Consider the following 21,384-nt stretch of genomic DNA (forward strand, 5'->3'; position numbering starts at 1 on the left):
ACGTGTGTTAATGGTAGCCAAGAAAGGATAGGTTAGGTATCACCTGCCACAGATTGTTTAGTGGAATTTTGCAGACTCTTCCATCTTTAATTAAATTTATAAATCTAATCCAGGTACACATTGATGTACTCGTATTTCAGTTGACTTTAAAAAGCCCTCCAGCTGTTCTTTTCTCCACATTTCTCAAAAAAGAAAATAGTTTCCAAAAGTACAAGGGTTGTGAATTGCAGTTTTAATGAAAGCTTTCCTTCTGGCCATACAATCAGCATTATTAAATAACTTCTTTATGAGGATGTGTACTTTACAGATTTTAGATGAATAGACACTGAAATTTTATAGGCTGCAGAGGAAAGTAGACATTTGGGAAAAAACATGTGATGATAAACACTATATTAATTTACTGTTTTGCAAACTGTATTATTCCTGAATTGACAACAGGTATTTCAAACTGAAACAGTTCATCCAGGAATGGGAAACATCCACACCCACTGGGGCTGGTGCACTCCAATGATCATACAAACAAGAGGACAATTAACTCTTTGAGGCCATAAAAATAATTGGGTCCTGTGCCCCCTAGTTCACATGCTTCAACTACTTATCCCATCTCTGGAGCTTCAGTCTGCATTAGTAATTGACACTGTAACTTGAGTAACAATTGCAAAGTTTTAAACAAATTTAACAGCTATGTATGATACTACAATGGAATCAAGTGGTTAAGAAACTCTCAATTCTTTCTCCAAAATCCCTTATGAATGCCTTCTCTGAAGTCTTCACTCTTCTTTTTTGGGACATGGTACCTTAATAATTCTGTAGGAGGCTTAGATCAGTGCTGACATAAAGCAAGCATCTAGGCTAAGTACTTCTTGTCCAGTCATGAACGAGGCCTTTAGTGTTCCTTGACAAGCATGGGCTGATGTGTTTCCTTCATCACTATCCGCACAGCAGTCCTTTTAGGGGTGAGGTCCCCAGTGACACCAGTAATGACTTACCATATTATGGGCATGTTTGGAGAATGCTAGCCCCTGCTTGGGGCTCTGGCACCTGGGGTAGATAGCAGCACAGGACAGAGAGTGGTGGGGCCAACAAATCCTGTGCTCTTAACACCTGTTCTCATAGGCTTTTCTTTTCTGACAGGGCTAATTCTTTTGATCTCTATAGCAGTCTGGAGTTTGGTGCTGAAAAGTTGCTTTTAGCATACATTTGTCTCTGAATTTAGATCTGCTTTTAATTGGAGCACCACCAGTCTGCAAGCTCTATGGGCATGTCCAGCATGGAAGATGACTTGGATGGTCTGAAATAAACCATCAGAGCATAGAGTTTGTTACAAGTGCCTACAAGCTAAGCATATTAATCTATTTATATCTCAAAGAGTCAGCAAAGTCATTCAGCTCAGTCTGTCTTTTTGAAGGCATGCAGTAGTGTGCTCTTCTGTCATTCTTGCAGATGTGTGGGATTTTGCTCTGCTTCCTCGCCCACCCTTTCTTTTGGGTTGGGGAGGACTTGCTTTTGTCTGGTGTTTTTCTTAGGTGTGCAACTGATCTTTTAAAAAGGGCTGTGATATGAGTGGCTTTTAGTACGTTTGTATTGAGATAAATCAATAAAATATGTTTGTACATTACCTAACATCTCACTTGTGAACTTAAGTAAATCAACACTATTTACCTTAATCATGTTTTCTATTTCCCCTTTTTAATCACGTATGAGCAGAGGATGTTCCTGAGGCACAGCTGTCAGCCGTTGCCCTTTCCCCACTTGACTGTCACAGACCAGAGCGCTGCACACCTGCTCCCTCCATCATCAGCACCTGCTCCTTCTGGCTCCATGCCTACCCTTCCATAAGGAACCATCCTTAATCTACATATCTGGTACCAAGTCTGTCCAGCTACTACAGCATGAGAATGCTTTATATAAACAAGGGTGAGGAACTTGGCAAAAGGGATGCAAGTGTAGTCACTTTTCTTCCCATAGTAGGTAACGTTGACCTCTGAAAGAGCAAATAAGGGGAAACACAAGTCACAGAACTTATTTTTCTAGGCTGACCACACTGCAGCTCTTTCAACACCTTCCAGGCCAAATAGCGCATATTTCCCCACTCCTCTTGCCCTTGTACTAGTAAATAATTCCAAGCTGGTGGGAAGGAAGCACATTTTGGATTCTTCTTCATTATCTGCATGGATATGAATGCAGTATTTTCTACAAAGATGTTCCCTTAACTAGCCCCAGATGTTAGATGATTCTTTATGTTGCAGACCCTTAGCTTACTGACTGTTATCTCCTCTATTTATATATTTAAATGAATTTCCCATTTTTACTTCATCTAACTTACTTGTTACTGCAATAGATCGTAATGAATTGTAACATTACAAAAATTTATTATTCATTACAATTGTAATGAAAAACACATATATATCTATCCCAGAAGTATAAAATAACTCTTTCTTTCCCCAAAAGATTTCTGGATTAAGAAGGAAGATATTTTATTTTCAAAACTGAGAATCAAACTCTACTGCTTGTAATTTTAACACCAGTACAGAAACAAAACAGGGAAGAGGGAATTAACTGGAGCCCACATTACATAATTTGGAATGTAATAAGGGCAGCAGCTCCTGTAGTATCTGCCTATCACGAGAAAGTGAAGAGGTCACACAAGAGGGGTGCCTGATAAATCCTGAGAAAAACTGTGTGAGGGAGAGCGACTGTATTTATTTTGGCAAAGCTGAGACCAGAGTTTGTTTTCATTTGTGTGTTTTATTCCCCTTGTGGATCCTGATGCCGGAAAACAATTGAAATGAGCAAAGGAGATAGTCATTACTGTAAGTTTTTCTGCTACAATTGAGCAGAGTTATCTGGAAATTATAAAGTACTGCAGGTTGCTCCAGGCCATAAATCCTAACCCAAAGCCACGTGCAAAGCCTTGGAAAATTAAAATGCTGCAATTGGGTTTAACCAGCCAAAAAAAACCAGCTGCTGAGTCACTCTGACTAGAGAGTACATATTCTTCAACTGTTGAAGGATGAATTGCAGCACCCTGGGGAATATATCAGAGGAATAACCAATTATTAAAGCACATGTGTAAACAAGTTTTGCCAACACTTCAAACAATCTTTAAAATTATTCATAGAATCATCTAGGTTGGAAAAGACCCTTAAGATCATCAAGTCCAACTGTTAACCTAACCCTACCTAGTCCACCACTAAACCACATCCGTAAGCACCACATCTATTCAAAATGAAGGATCTCATACTGAAAACCACTTTTTTTTTTTTTTTTTGAGCAAAAGCTATTTACATGGCTGACATGACTCCACTCCAAAAGAAGCCATCCTAGCTTCCCTGCAAGACTTTCAAAATTACCCTGATGGATGCAAAGAACAATTAAACTCTGTTAGGTCAGCAATTAAAAAGTACTAAACAAAACAATGGTATCTTTTATGTCAGTTTATCTCTATATGGACATCTTGTAACTACTACAATTATTGTCTGAAATAGAATACTGAATCTCCAAGAAATGTGTGAAGCACAGCAATATTAGAAATGTGGCATAAAGTGGGGAAAAAATCCAACAAACCCACACATCCAACCCTTCTCTCTAAATTTCATATAAATGCCTTTATTTGGAATCTCAGCAGACAGTAAGAATTGACAGTCATCTTTAATTAATAAGACTTTTTGTCTGCGTCTGGCTGGTGAAGAAACCCAAGGGACAAGCGCAAGTACCAGCTCACTGCTTATCCATGATGCTTAACCACTGTTGTACTCTGGTACTGCCTTGGTCTATGGCACCTGGTATGGGCCAGGATTTGGGGGGACAGAGAGAGCAGGGTGTCCCACCTACCCCATGTTGTGGATGAGACTACTCCAGCTCTGGCTCTGTCCAGATCACACGATCCCCACAACTGCCCAGGAGATTCAGCCCCTGAGACTTCCCCACGCACCTTCTTTGCCCCATGGGTGTGTGGGACAAGGGCTACACTGGGTACAGCAACCAGGTTGCAACACACAGTTCCTGCTCCATCAGCACAGACACAGCCAACATTAATTCTCTGTAAGTTTTTCATGTCTTTCCAGAAAAAAAAAAAAAATATGCAAACAGTATTAATTAGAGACTTGTGCATTTACAAGGGCATAGTAGTGTCCTTCCTTTGCCAGTAACTGGCTGTGGGTGCCCTGTTCAACCACTCTGCCATTATGGATCACTGCAATGATGTCTGCAGTCTGTACAGTTGTCAGGCGGTGAGCAATGATGATGCAGGTTCGACCTTGCCGGGCATTATCTAGAGCTTTCTGGACAATCTGCACAAAAATGTTGTGAAAATGCTGTTAGCACCTGGACAGCCTTCACTTTTCACAGGAACGATATTTGATTTCTTACTCTTTGTTATTACCTGAATATATGTCCCATAGATATACAAGTCAGTACATACACGGAACCTTTACTCAACAGGGTTTCTCACTGAGGTCAGTGAGGCTGATCAAATGAGCATGAGACATTGGGAAGCGGGTTCTTGGGCATCTGATTTGGGTCAGAACACAAATTCAGTATTTACCATCAAATGCAGCTAATAAGAAGACAGCTGAAGAGTATTAGCTCCCCATGGTGTTTTCTACTTGAATTTTGGGGGTTTTCTACTTGTTAATTTAAGTAGATATGCACAGCTTCCCAGTATCATTCAATTCACAGCTTGCAGCTAGAAAAGCTATTGTGATACACCTGCCCCTGCCCTGTTGTTTCACAGCTGAGCATTTGTAACATTGATTTTATCCTACAGAAAGCAACTAGCCATATACATAGACATACATGTTTCACATAATAATCATTACTCACCTTTTCACTTTCTGTGTCAAGAGCAGAGGTAGCTTCATCCAGAAGCAGAATGGCAGGATTACGAAGTAGAGCACGGGCAATTGCTATTCTTTGTTTTTGACCTCCAGAAAGTTGTGTTCCTTTCTCACCCACCCGGGTATTATATTTCTGGATGTTAAAAATTAAAAAAAAAAGAAGGCCTGTGAATACTCTTAGAGAAGGAAGATTAGAAAAGTAAAGTTTTATGCATGGCTATAAAAATGATTAGGTATTTCCATCTTGAAAGAAAAGAATAGCGCAAGTGGTTTTAATAAAGCTAAGGTTTTATAAACACCTTTAGTATAAACAGTTATACATACAGCCACACATAGTTATACCTGGTCTGAAAATTTACCACCACAAAGACTGGAAGAGGTCTTGAATGGTACCACCAGTGATACAGCTGTAAGGTGTCCACAGACATTTGCCCACGAGCATATGATCATAAGAATAACTAGAGATTTAATGCTTACATATATATGAATAACTTGATCCTGCATTACTTATGAATAAAGAATCCCAAACTTCATTAGTAGTAATGAAGATGAAATATTTTTCAGCATCATTACATCATTTTCGAGTTACACAGAACAACAGTGAAAACAAACTATCAAAGCATTTTTCCTTGTTAGAACCAAATTCTTGGCAGGCATGAAGGTCAAATGCTATGTCATTCACTTTTGATTTATTGCCCCTTCATATTTGTTAAGAAACACTCCCTGTGAGTGCCCATCGAATTAGAAATAAAGAATTTAGTTTTACTGAATTATTTTAGGAAAAAAAAAGTCTTTCTCAGAGTAATGTGAGAAATTTCAGCTATCAAAGGAAAAAATCTAAAAAAAAATGATGAGGACTTATTTGTACATAGACTGTCCTCTTATTTTACCCCCCTCATATTCTGCTTTGTCTGCCCCATATTAATTGAAATATTGGCTTTTTTTTTGAACAAACTAAGAAGGATTTTAAGCTTGAAACACACTGACATTTTAAAACAAATTCTATACTTTTTCCTATTGAGAGAAAAAAAATGGTTATTTTTAATCTCTGTAAGTGAGCATTACCTAGATTTCTCCATATAATTCCAAGTATCTAATCTCACCATGAAGAAAAGATCACTATCTCTTACCTCTGGCAGATTTTCAATGAAGGTATGAATATTTGCTGCTTTAGCTGCTTCTTCAATTTCCTCCTGACTAACCACCCTACTGTTGTCTCCATATTGAATATTTTCAGCAATGCTACAGTCAAACAAAATGGGCTCCTGTGACACCAGGCCCAGTCTGGACCTCAGCCATTGTAAATTCAAAGATCTGGTATCAAATCCATCTGCTAACTAGAAAAAGCAACAAAAGAATGATGCCAATTGACTACAGAGCTCATCCACAGATACATATTGTAAACAGGAAACATGAATTGTAAGAGGAAGCCTGTTACGTGTTAGGTTCCCAGCTGAAAGCAAGTAAATTTTGCATGCAAAATGGAAAAGAACCAGCAGTATAGATGAAATATTTCCTTCCATTAGTTTTTAATTGTGTGTGTGTTTTTGCTTCTGTTTCCCAGCAGACAGAAACAGAGTGCAGATTACAGGCTGTTGCTGCAGTCCTTCCAGCCCTACTGACCACAAGCAGCACTGAGAACCTCATGGGAAAGCCCATCCCTAAGAAGCTGAATGCAACAATAAATATTCTCAGCTGTAGGCCTTTAACTCAATCTTAAAACTTCCAAGGAGGTTTCTTTGGACTTTTTATACCCATTAACAGGGATTGCATCAAAAAGCCCATTGCAGCCTTCTGACAGTGTCACAGTAGCATCCCTGTGGGATTACATTTGTATTATCTGAAGCATGTATCTATGTCCCTAATGTGTGAATTCATATGGGTGAGATGACTTACACACTGACAAGAAAGTGACATGAACATTATGCCCCTGTGTGACCAGGTTGTGATCATCTTTGGGGAGGCAATGCAGTCTGATGTGGTCATTCTCTTCCCCGGTGAGATCTGCACCCTGAGCCAGCACACCGTACCAACATGGGTGCCAGTGTTGGTACATGTGGAAAATGCACAGGGCAGGCAATGACAGGGGTCTTGAGGTTGTCTACAGCTCCACTGGAGCCACAACCTCAGTAACCCACGCCTCTAAAAAAGGCATCTTGCCAGAGATATTGCCAGGATTGTTCAAAGCCTCTGAAACCGTGAAAGATAAAGAGTGCTGTAGATTTTATTGTTATTAATAGCCACACAAGTCTATTTTTACCACTTGTCCTTCCACAGGGTCATAAAATCTCTCCAAGAGCTGAATGGATGTGCTTTTGCCACAGCCACTGCTTCCTACTAATGCCAGAGTCTGTCCTTTGTTAACCTTCATGTTGAGTCCTTGCAAAACTTGAACTTCTGGCCTTGTTGGATATACGAAATGGATGTTTCTGAATTCAATGTTACCTTCAAAATTGCTCTGAAAAGTAATAGAGAGTTCACATGCTCATATAAGCATTTATTAGCTTTAACTATAATAAAACTTGTAAGACTTGGTAGTTAAAGTGAGAGAACTGACAATGTTTGGGAAGTGTTTTCAAAACTGCTTTTGAAGTTCTTTTAAATTACATATTGGCTTGAGTGTAGTATCATTACTTATGGGATGATCTGCAGCTGTAAGTTGCTAGATCCTTCTGGAGAAGGAGTTTTCTGCATCTCTTGTATCTATTTTGCTCTTCTCCTTTGAAGAGAATATCTTTAGACAAATATACAATGTTAATATTTTCATTTCTGACATGTGTAGTTGAGGTACTTCTACTCTTGATATAATCTATAGCATTTGCTTTCCTGATCGCACGCTGCAGGCAGCATAATTTAATGAATGTAACACAAGGTCAAGATAGCAGAGCTAAATTCTTTGGTAGGTAATTTACAGGCGTGTAGGACAAGCTGTGTTTTAAAAAGTAATGATAGTTGTTAATTAGCCTTAATAAGCCTCTCTTATGGTTTGGGGTAGGAGCCAGTCCTATATACATACTAGCAGCACCGCTAGTACAGTGCTCTCACAGCACTGTATGCTTGCACATCATAGAATGGTTTGGGTTGGAAGGAACCTTAAAGATCATCTAGTTCCAACCCCCCTGCCATGGGCAGGGACACCTTCCACTAGACCAGGTTGCTCAAAGCCCCGTCCAACCTGGCCTTGAACACTGCCAGGGAGGGGCCAGCCACAGCTTCCCTGGGCAACCTGTTCCAGTGTCTCACCACTCTCATAGTAAAAAATTTCTTCCTTATATCTAACCTAAATCTGCCCTCTTTCAGTTTAAAACCATTACCCCTCATCTTATCACTACACTCCCTGATAATGAGTCCCTCCCCACCTTTCCTGCAGGCCCCATTTAAGTACTGGAAAGCTGCTAGAAGGTCTCCCTGGAGCCTTCTCTTCTCCAGGCTGAACAACCCCAACTCTCTCAGCCTGTCCTCATAGGGGAGGTTCTGCAGCTCCCTGATCACCTTTGTGGCCTCCTCTGGACCCTTCAAGCAGGTCCATGTCCTTCTTATGTTGGGGGCCCCAGAGCTGGACACAGGACTCCAGGTGGGGTCTCACAAGAGCGGAGTAGAGGGGGAGAATCCCCTCCCTCGACCTGCTGGCCACACTTCTCTTGATGCAGCCCAGGATACAGTTGGCTTTCTGGGCTGTGAGCACACATTGCTGGCTCATAGTCAGTTTTCCATCCATTAATACTCCCAAGTCCTTAATGAGCTCAAAGCTTTGCTTTGCTGAAGTCACAGGCATCACTGGTATTTGAGACCAGTCTATACTAGAAATATTTTCATTTAAGTTTTATTTTACCAGGGACCTTCTGCCAAATCCTTCAACGTCTGTGCTGGAGAATGCCGATTCAAGAAGATATGTAAGCGTGCTCAGAACTTTAAAGGCTGAAAATCTTGTGTATACGCTTAAAGTTATAGAAACTGGATTATGGTTTCCTGAGTAGGGGCTACCACCTAAAACCTACACGGGAAGTTAATTTTAAACTTAGATGGATGTGCAAATGTAATCCTTCCAGATCACATAAACTGAAAACATTTCATGCAGAAATCTGACAAGTGCTGAGGTCAGTTTCCCAACTGACAATTTTGGTTTAGAGGTGAGTTTTTTGGAATTTTTGAGTGTGTTTTGGTTTTTTACCTCTTGTTGTTTTTTTCCTGTCATCCCTCCCTCCCCCCCCACTTTAGAGCAAAATAGATTATTTAAGTTAGTTTTGACTTCACAAGAGCACATTTTTACTTTTAAGAGTTTTCAGTTTTAAGAGGATGGCTCTTGGCAAAACTGTTTTGTCTCTGAAGAAACTAGTCTCTCATCTAGAAAAAGAGTAGAAAAATGCATTTGTATTTTAATTCTCCTATAAACCCTTACAAAGACAACGCAACTGTTAGTGGAACTGACATTGTTAGTATTTTCCTGAAACCATTTAAGATGCGGGTCAGTAGAATGACAAGTAATTTTTTTTTAACTCATTCAGACCAAAACTATGTTTAATGCTTTTGACTGGGAGAAATAATATGGTCCATTAAAAAAAATTGAGTCAGTACCACTATTTTATATAACGTCTGTCTTTTGTGACACCCTAAAAAAATATGAAGCTATGCATGCAGCTGCAGGCAATAAACCATTACTAATTTAGTTTGTTTTAAGATTTTTCTGACACCCCCCCCCCAAAAAAAAACCCCTTACCAATTTTTCACCTTCTTCACTGTAACTGTCAATTAGAGGTTTTCTGTCCAGAAGTTGAAAGATTCTTTCAGCTGACATTCTAGCTTTGCCATAATCTGGTGCCAGGGAAGCAGACTGACCAACATTTATAGCTGCAAATATGACGGAAGAGAAGACTCTAAAAGCAAAAGACAAAGCATCACTGGTTTCAGGTAGAACAATGTGTTGTTTTCCTCATGTGTAAAACAAACCCCCAGAATAAATTTTTGTAGCATCTTTAGATTATGACATTTCTGGAGCTTCTCACCCCCCCAAAATGTCATCCAGTATTAGGAAGTTCTATTTGTTCCTATAACTACTTTATAGATGAGCGGTGGTGTCATATCACTTCTTTATGTAATACCCTCTGCCCGGAAGAAATGTCAAAGAGCAAAGACTTCTCCAGAGTAGGTGTGCTGAGCATGGCCACCCACTTGCTGCTTCACTGTCTGAATACACACCTTTCCCCAAAACAGCCCTTCTGCCCAAACTGCACTGCCAACCAGACTGAATTTCTGAATCTCTATGCCTTACCTCTGTAATTTGATGAAGTAATTTGCATGCATTGAAATCACCATCCCATGTATTTCTTTTTTTTTTTACATTTTATAAAGTATACTCACATAAATACATTTTCAAAGTTGCTCAGACAATGGGCAATGAGCCATGCCCCAAATCTGAAGACTGCAGCGTTAACAAAGTAGTTTGCACACTGAGCTACTCCATAGGTAAATCCATAGAAAGGGGCTTTTGACAGAGAATCTCTGATAAAGAAAGAGACTTTCCATAAGAAGCTTGTAAAACAGAAACAGCAGACACTGGCTGAGGGAAAGCCAGATTTCTGGGTTAAAGTTTTCAAGCAATACAGCTCACCCTTTGAAAACACAACAAATCAGAACACATGCACACTCACAGACAACCCCTGCCAGACCCTAAAAGCACCCCACGTTGTGACATGGAACTGCCCTTAGGACAGAAAGCAATGAGATCCTTCATCCTCAGTTATGCTATCTTGAATCTCTGCTTTTCTATAGCAGGGCAGGTCACTAAAGCAGTTAAAAAAAAAATTTAATAACTACCACAGATGACCCATTTTATTAAGAAAACAAGCAGGCTCCAGCCCAGCCTAAGAGCTGCCTGCGGGCTTCCGCCAGGTCTTCCCATCTGAGCAGACACCTCTCATCCCGATTCAGAGCAGGGATGTATTGCTGGGTATCCCCTCAGGGATTCAGACTAAGCCTCTATTTCTCAATCTGTCCTTCTAGAGAAGTTTCATTATGTGTAGCTAATTGATTGCACACTGAATCAGAGTCTGGAGGACTCTCTGCCTTCATGGTTTAGGATGCTCTCTAAGGAAATGGAAATCTCTTTCTAGTCTGAGCTGTAAATCAGAGACCTTTGACAGTCCAGGAAAGCATCCTGCCCATATCTGGGGTATTACCAGACACTGAATTTTAACACTGTTTTGGCTGAGGACAGACTATACAATGCATCATTTTCAATTCTTTCTTTTACATTAGTTACCTTGAAGGAGGAAAGAAACAAACGATTTTGTTTAAATAAAGTGGAGCTAGAAAAATCTGGCATCCCTGATGCTTCGAATGCGTTTCAGTGGAGACAAGTCAGTGAGGTGTAGTGGGTCAAACAAGGGAAACGGGAAGTTGATTTCAAGGTTTCAGTCATATGAGAGGAATAAGACTGGTTTGTGTTACAAGGGATATGGTATGGGAGTTAAGTAGTATCAATGCAGTACTCTGAAATGGAGTGAACGTATGGCCTACATTCTAGGCATACACAGGCAAACCCAATATTCTGTAACACATACTCAGAGAATGCAGTTTATAAAGTGTTTGCATAATGAAAAGGCAAATCCTGCAAATGTTTTTTTCACTCTGCATTTAAGAATGTATATTAAAATATACCAAGTGAACAAATTTCAAAACGATATAAATGGCTATTGATATCCTTCCCAATCTTTTGGGTATTATTTTGCAAGAAGTGTATTTACAATAAATCTGAAAGACTAAAATGTACAAAGAAAGAATTATTAAAGAAAAAAATCCTACCTATATGGACCATTCAAATTAGTAACATATCTTTCATAAAATGCTTCTTCCCTTGTCAGTGAAGCTATGGTTCTTATGTTTTCAACGGATTCTGTTGAAATCTAAATTAGGAGATAAAACAAGAGGTAATCCCTTACAACTGAAATCTACAACATATCTCCTAAACACTTGATCTCTTCTCTAGCATTTATTACTTTAGATCAGGAAGTGCTTGCTTAAGAGAGGAGATTGAGGTCTGTTACCAGGTGAAGGAAAGCTCAGAGCAATGAGATTATTCACCCCATAGTCACAAGACAAGCAGGGGGTGAAGCCAACGGCATATTTGAGTTCAGAACCTTGGGCCAGCATGCATGAAGCATCAGCAGCCCCTGCCCTAACCCATGGATTGTGATCCTGATGAATTAAACCCTATTTAATAAAATAGGAACAAACCCTAGTCATGTGGACACCGTTTCCACTTTTGCATGGACTACTTCTGTCTCCTGGAAGAGCTCTATCTGGTGAATGAAGACAGTACCTTGAAACCGTTGAGCACGTTCATGGTTTGCATTTTATGATGGAATAAAAAAGTATCAATGTCAGGGCTTGGTGGCTCAGCCCTGCAATGCTTCTGGCCACAGGACAGAGAAGTGCAGAGCCACGCTGCTTACCCTAGGCACAAGGCGCACCAGTGCTGGGGCTGCTGCTGCTACAGCTGTCCCTGCCCAGAAATCCACCATGGAGGCTTTCAAATGCATTTTTATAGCCTAATTTACAGATGTTTTGTGTTATCTATGTTTTGATTTATTTGGGGATGTATAAACATTCCCTTCATCCCCCATCCTGTCCTGTCCTTTCCTCTCCCCCTTAATTTATCTTGGATAATTGAGTCAGCCGTAATATAGCTACAATGTTGTCCTTAAAAGTGATCTCACACCATAACCCTGTAGTTAAAATTGGAGGACTTACTCTTCCAGCCTCTTCCAGGGCTTTTTGATCTTTTGCGGCATGACCAGACACAGAGCTAACTCTCGCAGCATTTGTAGCAATAACGAAAGGAATGCAGGCCAGGATAAGCAAAGTTAACTGCCAGCCGTATACAAAAGCAATAACGATGGCAGTCAGAAGGGTAAAGACAGTCATAGTCATCAGTCCCAGTCGGCTTCCAGTTGCCTAAGAAAACCCCAGAAACCCCCAAATATCTGTCATTAGATTTTCTTTTTCTTACTTGTATCACCACTTCAAATTACTATATAGTTGAGGCCAGTGGTTCAGCTGGAAAACAAAACCATGTGTGGTCATGAGTGTGGACATTATGCACCTACTTATGTAGCTGTTCCTAGACGTTCCTCATACCTGCCAGGCCTTCAAAGTAGCCTAAACAGTGATCATGGTAGTTGCTTAATGAAATATGTATCTGGGAATTCCTGCACTACCTGAGGCACAGAAGACTGTCACAGTAAGGCAGGTTGGTGGTTAGGTGCCCAGCATTAGGCAAGAGGGGCTTCATTCTAACAACAGCCATCCACTGACCTGTCCCACTAATGGTCGTGGAAACTACTCATCCTCAGGTTCTCACACTGCTGCACCTGGGGTTGGGTACTCAGAAAAAAGTCCGGATTTGGCAACTCTGCAGAAATGCTTTATCTCAAGTGGGATAATGAGTGGGAAAGATGAACTCATACTGAAGAACTCCTGTCTCCTCACAGCCTGTGTAACCTTTTCATGAAGAACTTTTAAAATGAGAGAGGATTATCATCCAGAATCCGGGTGGGCTCTGATCTGCAGAAAAAAGGTCTGAAAACAGCTCTGTGGAAATAGTTCATCTTCCAAAATTTGGCTTGATGGAAAAAACAAAAATCCTTGGGCGGGAAGCAAAAATTCTTCTCTCTTTTGCCAAAGACTTTCCTGCCCTGAGAAGACTTTTCTTGTTCAATAAAATTTAAAATAGTAATAATTAAACCAATGCCAAGGTGAATTGTTGCCATATGTTCTAGGGGCTGCACATAAAGATGGATTTGGAAACTTCAGGCAGCGCAGCATGAGGCATGGTACATACTTACTGACAACTCTGCAGCGCTCCAGAGAACACAATAGCTTTGGAGACCAATTCATGCCCTTAGCTGGCTTTTGTAGTTAGGGGACCCTGTGCACCCCTCCCTTCTACTGCCCTGACAGGGTGATATAGTTCAATGCCACTGAAGCAAACTGGAACTTTAAAAGATGAAAATGACTAAGTTTTGTCAAAGACTATTTTCTTACTACAAGCCCATAAGGAAGGAGGATAGGAGAGAGAAACAAAACTCTGAAAAACATAGGGATTAAAGGGTTCTTGGATCTACATAGTTGAAGGAAACAAAGACAACTTAAAACAAACCAGTAAACTTTTCCCCCACAAGTCCTGCAATGATTTTTTTTTTTCTTTTTCCAATGAGAAGGGAATAAACAGAAAGACATTTGGCAGATTATCAGGGGCTGCTGATGAGGTAAGCAGTAGGAGGAATTGTGCAGAATTTGCCATATTCTTCTGCCAGTGTCCTGTGTCCCCTTCTACCATACCAGTGCCTCGAGTCACTCCCTCCCTTGGCTGTCACCCTCCCTGATGTTCTTTATTAATGGTGGGCCATTTCTTATTGTTTGGTCTGCTTCTGTGTGAAGCACATTTGGTGGGGATGGGAAGAAAAATTCTCTTCATTAAGGTCAGTAAGGGTTTGTTTGCAGATGCAACCTTTTCATGGCACTCAGGTGACACCCATCACAGGGTGTAAAAACCTGGGGTCCACTGATTCTGGTCCCCAGCACATATGCAGATTTCACTTTGCATGGTGAAGTGGTCTAAAGTTATATACTTAGCTTAAAGACTTACAGTGAGGGAAATGAAATGTACATGAACATCTGCTGGATTTTTGATAGTTCTTATAAATTATCAGCTGGGAAGCCATTTCCATGGTGTCAACAGCATGCTACATAAACACATCTGACAGTCTGTGGGGGAGATCTACTACCTTGTGTTCTGAAATAATACTATCAGTGTCCCTTGTCAACTGCAATTAATATTTGTAAGGAAAAAAATACTACAAAAACACACACAAAAGAATCAGCATACCCCTTTAACTTGGGAAGCATCTGTAGCAAGCCGAGTTAGCAGAACACCAACAGCATTTTTCTGATCATCGTACCATCCAACCTCCTGCAAGAAAAGACCCTAATTTTTGTTTCAAAAAGTTACATGTTCTTACCATATTTCAGATTTATCAGGATTACTAATAACATGAACAAACATTTCCAATATTTATCAGGATTTCTAATTAAATGAACAAACATTTCCAGCTCAGGTAGCATACAGAGAAATGGAAGTACAAGTCATGATGGCTAACTGAAATATTCTTCCTCTGTAGTCAGCACCTTCCAAGTAAACTAAAAGGACAAACTTAAAAATATTATTCTGTTGTGAACATCTTTGTTCATAATCAAAGTATTATAAGTTGTGATGTTCTTCTGAACATGCCTATTTAGAAACTTTTATTATAAAACCCATTTCCTCAGGCCTTCCTTGGGCCTTCTCTTCTTACACATTGGGCCTTCTCTTCTTAATGGAATAGTTACCTATTCCATTAACTATAGAAGAACAATTCCTCATCTATATTTGTACATACAGAAAGGAAACGAGGCCCTTTTACCTCCAAAGGCTATGGCAGGTTTTTTTTAATCACTAATTTTCCCTCTCCTAGCCCCTTTGTGAAGTTTCTATGAACACACAGGTTCTTGTCCCCAGTGGGTGTATGGAGTGCCAAGTTATGCATTCTCAAACTTCTATGCAAGTAACATGAAATTGCACAAATCAACAGGAAGGGTTTAATATAAGTAACTTTATTCTTCACATGGGTAATTCTTGATGCAATAGGGCAATTTGAATTGTTTGCAGTAAAAAATTATCAGATTGTCTATTTGCTGTGGATTGCAGCATGTAGATTTAAATCTAAATAACTAAACAGATTAGGTTTAAATCTATATATCACATACTTACATCATGAACACCCAAGCAAGGGGAGATTAAACTTTTTGGTCATCCTTGCATACACATATTAGCATGCCAGAAATATGCACATTTGCAATGACACTCCTTCAAAATTAGATTATTTGCAGTAGCAACACTGAGCCAAATTGCACATGGATTAGAAGATTTTCAGAAAAGTTGTACTTTTTCCTAAACTAGTGGTAGGAGAGACATGTTTTTGTTTTTTCTCCAGACCACACAATTAAAACCCAATGTGTACCTTGTAACAGTCTGCAAAAGACATCTGGCTCTCATGATACCCTAGCTGCATAATTCATACCTGCTGAAGTAATGCTCTGAAGGACAAAGAGCGCAGTCTCATTGTTAGTATCTCCCCAGACTTCCCAAACATGAATCCCTGGGGGAGGAACAAGAGTCACATTTTCCCATCTGATGCTTTAACTCTGCTTATAAAGCTGCACAACAAAAGCAATGACACCAAAAAGTCCTACAACCCCTTGTGCATATGTAAGTATTGGGAAAAGTGCCATTCACATTCCTGGAACCTGAAACTATTTTCCCACAGGAAGGAAGCAACATGACAAAGAAGGCAGGAGCTTTGTAACGCCTTATTTGTATGCCCCAGACTCATTAGAAGATAAGTGAGCCTATGTCGTCATTAGTCTCTGTACTCTGACTGCTACCAGGGACATTCACTCACAGAAGTCATACCAGTGGATTTTATGATATGGACATCATTGTGCAGTAACTGTTTCCTGAAAGCTGTGGAGCAGTCATAAGAGGACAGCAAGTGATGGAGTTTGCTTGACGGTATGAAAAACACTGTCTGCTATGAAAAAAGTCCATTTTATAATTACTTTGGCAAAAGTCTATAGACTGTCAATGAGAAATGTCAGTCTTAATAACTTTGACTTTTAAGGTCAGACCTTCAACTTTGATTTCAATCATGCTGAATCCACATTGCCTTCAGTGGCTTATTTAAACCAACAGCAAATATGGACATATGTCTTTAAGTAAACACATCCATAAAACATATATATCTCATGAAGAACCCTGGCACTTCTGCCTGTTTTTGTAAGCTCTGATTGGTGTTTTGCTTCCCAGACTGCACTGATATGAGTTATACCTGAAGCCTGCTTCTTCTAACTTCTAACATTTCAGTGTAGTGGCACTTACTTGGATTATGTATGTTGCTAAGGTAATCACTCCAAGTAAAAGAAACATTAAAGAAAGCACCAAAGTGTTTTTATTCCTCTTTTCTGTATCTGTTTCTTGAAAAGCCTATGCAAGAAAAAACACAAAAATGAGTACGTAGACAATGAGTGCCAGTTACATAAACCAGCCTTAATCTCAAGAAGCTTGTCTGCTTCAATTTGTCTTAGCAAGTATCCTGGAACCTGAAATCAGTCTGCAGTCCACTTTCTGTTGAAGGCCAGAAGACAGCCCAGCTTTCCATTTAACCTACATCTCACTAATTTGTTCCCCCAGCTCCTACTATTTTTCTTCCTTTCCTCTGCTAGTCAGATGCAGTTCCACTGGGCTCTGCCTCTAGAGGGTCACTTCACCAACATTTATGCATTTTTCATTGGATCCATTCATACAAGTGAATCCCACCCAGAGTCTTACATAGGGAGAACTGGCTGAGCTTGGGGGAGGCTCAGTACTGCAACATCCATTTGCAAAAAAACCCCAAACTTACCCCAATGATTTTTCCAAATAAAACAGCAAATGCAGGATGGACCCCACCTGAGACAGCAGCAGCAATCACTCCCAGCAGTACATACAGCCACTCAGGTTTGTTCAGAGCCAGGATTCTTGAGTAAGGCACAGCAGGGAGATTTTCTTTCTACAGTAAAGGGAAAGCTGCAGGTTTTCCTTGGAAAGTTGCAGAACATGAAATTCCCCAGGCAGTGGGGGTGTTCATTAGGCTTTGAATAGCAAACTGTCTTGGAAAACTACTGAAAGCCCTGTCTGTGCACTTGGACTGAGCAAACATGATGGATATCTGCAGCTTTGCTGTTTCATATACTAGAACTTCAACTGCACTGTAAAAGTTTGGAGGCAAAAAACTTAACAAAAGGCTAAGTCATGAGGGGAGAAGGGCCAGGACAGTTCATTGAAAGTCAGATAGGACTGGTCACCATGAACAGCAACTAACACTTGTATCTTTATAAAGAACTAAAAGTGTCACTGTTCAGAGCACAGAAAAGATCCCTCTGGTTCAGCTAAATGCTAGTGGGCTGGCAGTAATACAATTGGGTAGAGAGGTCATTCTCTTTTGCAAACTATAGCCTATGCATCATTACCAAAAGCATGAAAGAGGCATATGTAACAGTCAGCCTGCATCTCCTTTAAAAGTACAAAAATGCCCTGTTCTGCTTTACTAATTTATTCAAGTGCCTATGCCCCCACAGGAGGAGTTCTGGAAAAGCAAAAAATGAAAACATTGGAAACGAGACAAAATATTAGGCAGGATTATGAAGAAGTTGCTCTTGCTTCCTGGTTATTTTATCCCATATTTCAGATGTTGAATGAGCGTGGCTAAGCCTCAACCATGAAAGTGGGCTGAGATTTCTGAAATAATTACAACTGCTGGATGCTTGATCTCTTAATTTTTTTGTGAATGTGATGAATACTGAAGTCTTGGGCATGAACACCCACTACTTCCTCTGAGGTCTTAAGCAGTATTTACACAGACAAAAAGTATCTTTTGAAGTTGCATAACTTTTTTTGGTCATAATAGGAATGGATCCAGCTCCTTCATACTATTTGAAATATGTATTAGCTGGAAGCTATATTTTAGTGGGAAGGAATATTGATAGATACAAATTGCACTAAGCCTTCTATAATTATTTTTAATAATCAGATGCTGTATTACAGATGAGATACTAACTTCTGCAGATTTAAAAGGATATGGTTTTACTTCAGAATTTACATTTTATTTCTTCAATTCAAGGGTCCTGAAGTCAGATTAAAAAAAACCCAAAAAACAAAACTCAAACTCCCCAAATACCAAACAACTCTTCCAATATATTTCATGCAAAAAAATGCTGTAGCTTAAGCAGTACAAAATAGGAAAAAATCAAAATCAAGTTTCTGTTGGGCTGCCTACCCAAAGTCTGATCCAGAGTCCACCAGAAATCTGTTCCTATTCATTGCCATGAGCAAGTTTTACTCAACTTTGACAAAACAAAGTTCTGTTTCTAAAACCTGAGCTTCCTATATGACTTTTATTTCTATGAGACATTTGTCATCTAAAGTGTTTAATCTGAATAAAAACCTTCAGAACTGGATGTTTTAAAACATATACTAAGACTCAAAAAGAGAGAGATAGAGAGAACAATGGTTCTTTCATTTAGAATACACTTCAAAAATGCTAGGGTTCTGATATGTTTTTTTCCTTTGACATAAATGCAGTATGATATTCCAAAGTACCTTAACATTCAGTACGCACACCCCAGGGATCACATTGTCCACCAGTATTTGCAACAGTGAATACTAGGAAGTAAAGAATCCTGCAGATGAAATCTCACAACTCATTTTAATTAGATGGAATCAAAACATGAGTAACACTGAAATAATACACTTAATTTTATGAAGCATGACAAATCAACAGCATGAGTTTTTTCCAGCTCCACACTAAGTCAATAATGTTAAAATGAAGTTTTGGTAAGATGTACGTGATTGTCCCCATATCCCTAGGATAAATGCTCAGCCTGGTGAGTACTGACTGTAATAGCACCAGAGTAAAGGTTGCATGGCAGCCAGCTATCTAAAAGTAATTAAAATCATGTGCTTTGTGTTTATGCTTAGATGGTATCACTAAAATTCTAAACTAAAAGTTTTAATACCAACCTCCAGCTCTTTTTTTTTCTTTTTTCCAGAGGACTTTTTCTTAGAAGAGCACCTTTTGCTCTTATATCTACTGGATCTTCTTCGAATGCTGCCTCTCCCAGAGATCACCGATTCTTCAAAATGATCTTGAAGAGTCAGCTTCTCCACAAAATCATTTTTTTCATTTTCCTCATATTCCTCTGCCCCTGTGTCTTCACTTCCTTCTGATGTCTCATCATCTTGAACATTATTGCTACAATCCTAGTGAGAATTCAGGATATACAATCACAAGGTGTTTTGAGCAGGGAGAAGGAAGAGTAAAAATTTTTTCTCATGAATACTGTTTCAGTCATGTGATCACTGTTGCCTATAGGCCGCATAGATTTCAGTCTGTAATGGCAGAGCAGTAGGCTATTTGGTCCTGATTGGTTTTTTCCTCTTTTCTCTTTTTCTTTAAGCAGTCTATTGAATCCACCTGGAATCTAACAGTTCTGTGGTTATGCCGTAATTATGTAGTCTGTGCCTTCAATTTACTTATGTTTTTGACATATTAGATTGTGTAAATTTGAAGCACTTTCATGGGTAAAAGCCCCAAGAATTCCGAGCCTGTGTCTATGCCCAGACTGGAGTGACTGAGCAGCTGCCAGCTGGACAACATGCAGAAACTATAGAGAAAATGGCTCCACATAGCAGCATTTCACAACTTTGTGAAATAGAGAAAGAAAATAAATAAATTTGCCCTTACCTGCTGCATTACAAGAGAATGGTAGACTCCCTTCTGCAACATGAGTTCACTGTGTGTCCCTTGTTCAACCACAATGCCTTTTTCAAATCCAGCAATAGTGTCAGCAGTTCTGATGGTAGACAGTCTGTGAGCAATCACAATGGTGGTACGTCCAGTCCGAGCCTTATGGAAAAACAACAAAAGCAATTTACATTAAAATATGCAAGAAAATATCACAGAAATAAAACAAAGTTATTTTAGGCATTTATAATATCAAATAAATCCAAACTGTAAAAAGAATTCTTTCTTCTAAAAGCAGATTTTTTTCCTGGTTTTGTGTCTCTTGTTTAACAGTCTAAGGATACTTTCACTTGCCTAATTCAGACCGAGAAAACCACATTAATCTTATTAGACAGGCAATGCAGGTATTAAAGGCTACAATTAAGGTTATTTGACTTTTTACTGAACTTGAACTGTTTGAAATAAAGTTGCCCATAAAGATTTCCCATGTGTATGCACACACAGGAGGGAAATGCAGTGAGAATAGTTAGATCTTTCTCAAATTAAAGCTAGGATAGCTAGCATATAAAGAAAGGATATTTTCTTTATACACTGTCCACGCATATTTTAGGAAGTATAACATTAGCATGACTTCTGACAAAACTTATCAGGAAAGCATAGATGAGTGGAGCACATCTGGGGTCAGAAATGGATTTTAGCCACTCCCTGAAGCTCTCTCCCAGTCTTTTTAAATCAGCTACATCTCAAATCAGGGGCCTGCTGGGACTTGGCAGGGAGAGCCACCAAAGCCTCAGTCTGCAGGTTACATGCTCCATCCCTCTCCATCTCCCACGTGCAGACCAGTGGTGCGCACAGTTCTCATGCAGCAAATGAGCACATGCCAGCTTGTGGCTGCTGGAGAGAGTGGCTTCCCTCCTTGCTGACGCCTGGAGCAGATGGTGACTTGGGGGCAGGAGGAAAAAATCCAAAGAGACCTCACACAACAAATATGTTCTGCAGTCAAGGAGTCTGCTGGAAGGTACTTGCTACGGAAGCTGTAATATTGGCACAGGAACAGGGGCATGGAGAAGATGAGGACAGTTTCAGTAGATGAATGCTTCCATTGAGATTTGGATTCTTCCCCTGCACCTGTCATTAAGTCATGGATCTGCTGCAAGTCACTCAAAGCC

The 21,384-nt window shown here is 39.7% G+C and overlaps 1 protein-coding gene across 3 annotated transcripts in view; it reads right to left on the reverse strand.

The window, feature by feature from the left end:
* Positions 1 to 209: 209 nt before the first annotated feature.
* The window catches only part of ABCB5 (ATP binding cassette subfamily B member 5), a 39,602-nt gene continuing 18,427 nt past the window's right edge, over positions 210 to 21,384 (reverse strand). Inside the window, exons 16-29 of one of the 3 annotated variants that reach the window (XM_074863064.1) lie at positions 20,216 to 20,377; positions 19,492 to 19,731; positions 17,336 to 17,482; positions 16,813 to 16,917; positions 15,956 to 16,033; positions 14,725 to 14,808; positions 12,588 to 12,791; positions 11,640 to 11,740; positions 10,197 to 10,337; positions 9,556 to 9,712; positions 7,099 to 7,296; positions 5,969 to 6,175; positions 4,825 to 4,971; positions 210 to 4,292 (exon numbers count right to left, since the gene is read on the reverse strand). In XM_074863064.1, coding sequence (XP_074719165.1) covers positions 4,095 to 4,292; positions 4,825 to 4,971; positions 5,969 to 6,175; positions 7,099 to 7,296; positions 9,556 to 9,712; positions 10,197 to 10,337; positions 11,640 to 11,740; positions 12,588 to 12,791; positions 14,725 to 14,808; positions 15,956 to 16,033; positions 16,813 to 16,917; positions 17,336 to 17,482; positions 19,492 to 19,731; positions 20,216 to 20,377 — 2,169 coding nt within the window. In that variant the 3' untranslated portion in view covers positions 210 to 4,094. The remainder of the gene's footprint in view (positions 4,293 to 4,824; positions 4,972 to 5,968; positions 6,176 to 7,098; positions 7,297 to 9,555; positions 9,713 to 10,196; positions 10,338 to 11,639; positions 11,741 to 12,587; positions 12,792 to 14,724; positions 14,809 to 15,955; positions 16,034 to 16,812; positions 16,918 to 17,335; positions 17,483 to 19,491; positions 19,732 to 20,215; positions 20,378 to 21,384) is intronic. The other 2 variants (XM_074863074.1, XM_074863083.1) reach the window with 2 other exon arrangements.

This window comes from Strix uralensis, chromosome 1 (assembly GCF_047716275.1).
Source record: "Strix uralensis isolate ZFMK-TIS-50842 chromosome 1, bStrUra1, whole genome shotgun sequence".
In the NCBI taxonomy this organism is placed as follows: Eukaryota; Metazoa; Chordata; class Aves; order Strigiformes; family Strigidae; genus Strix; species Strix uralensis.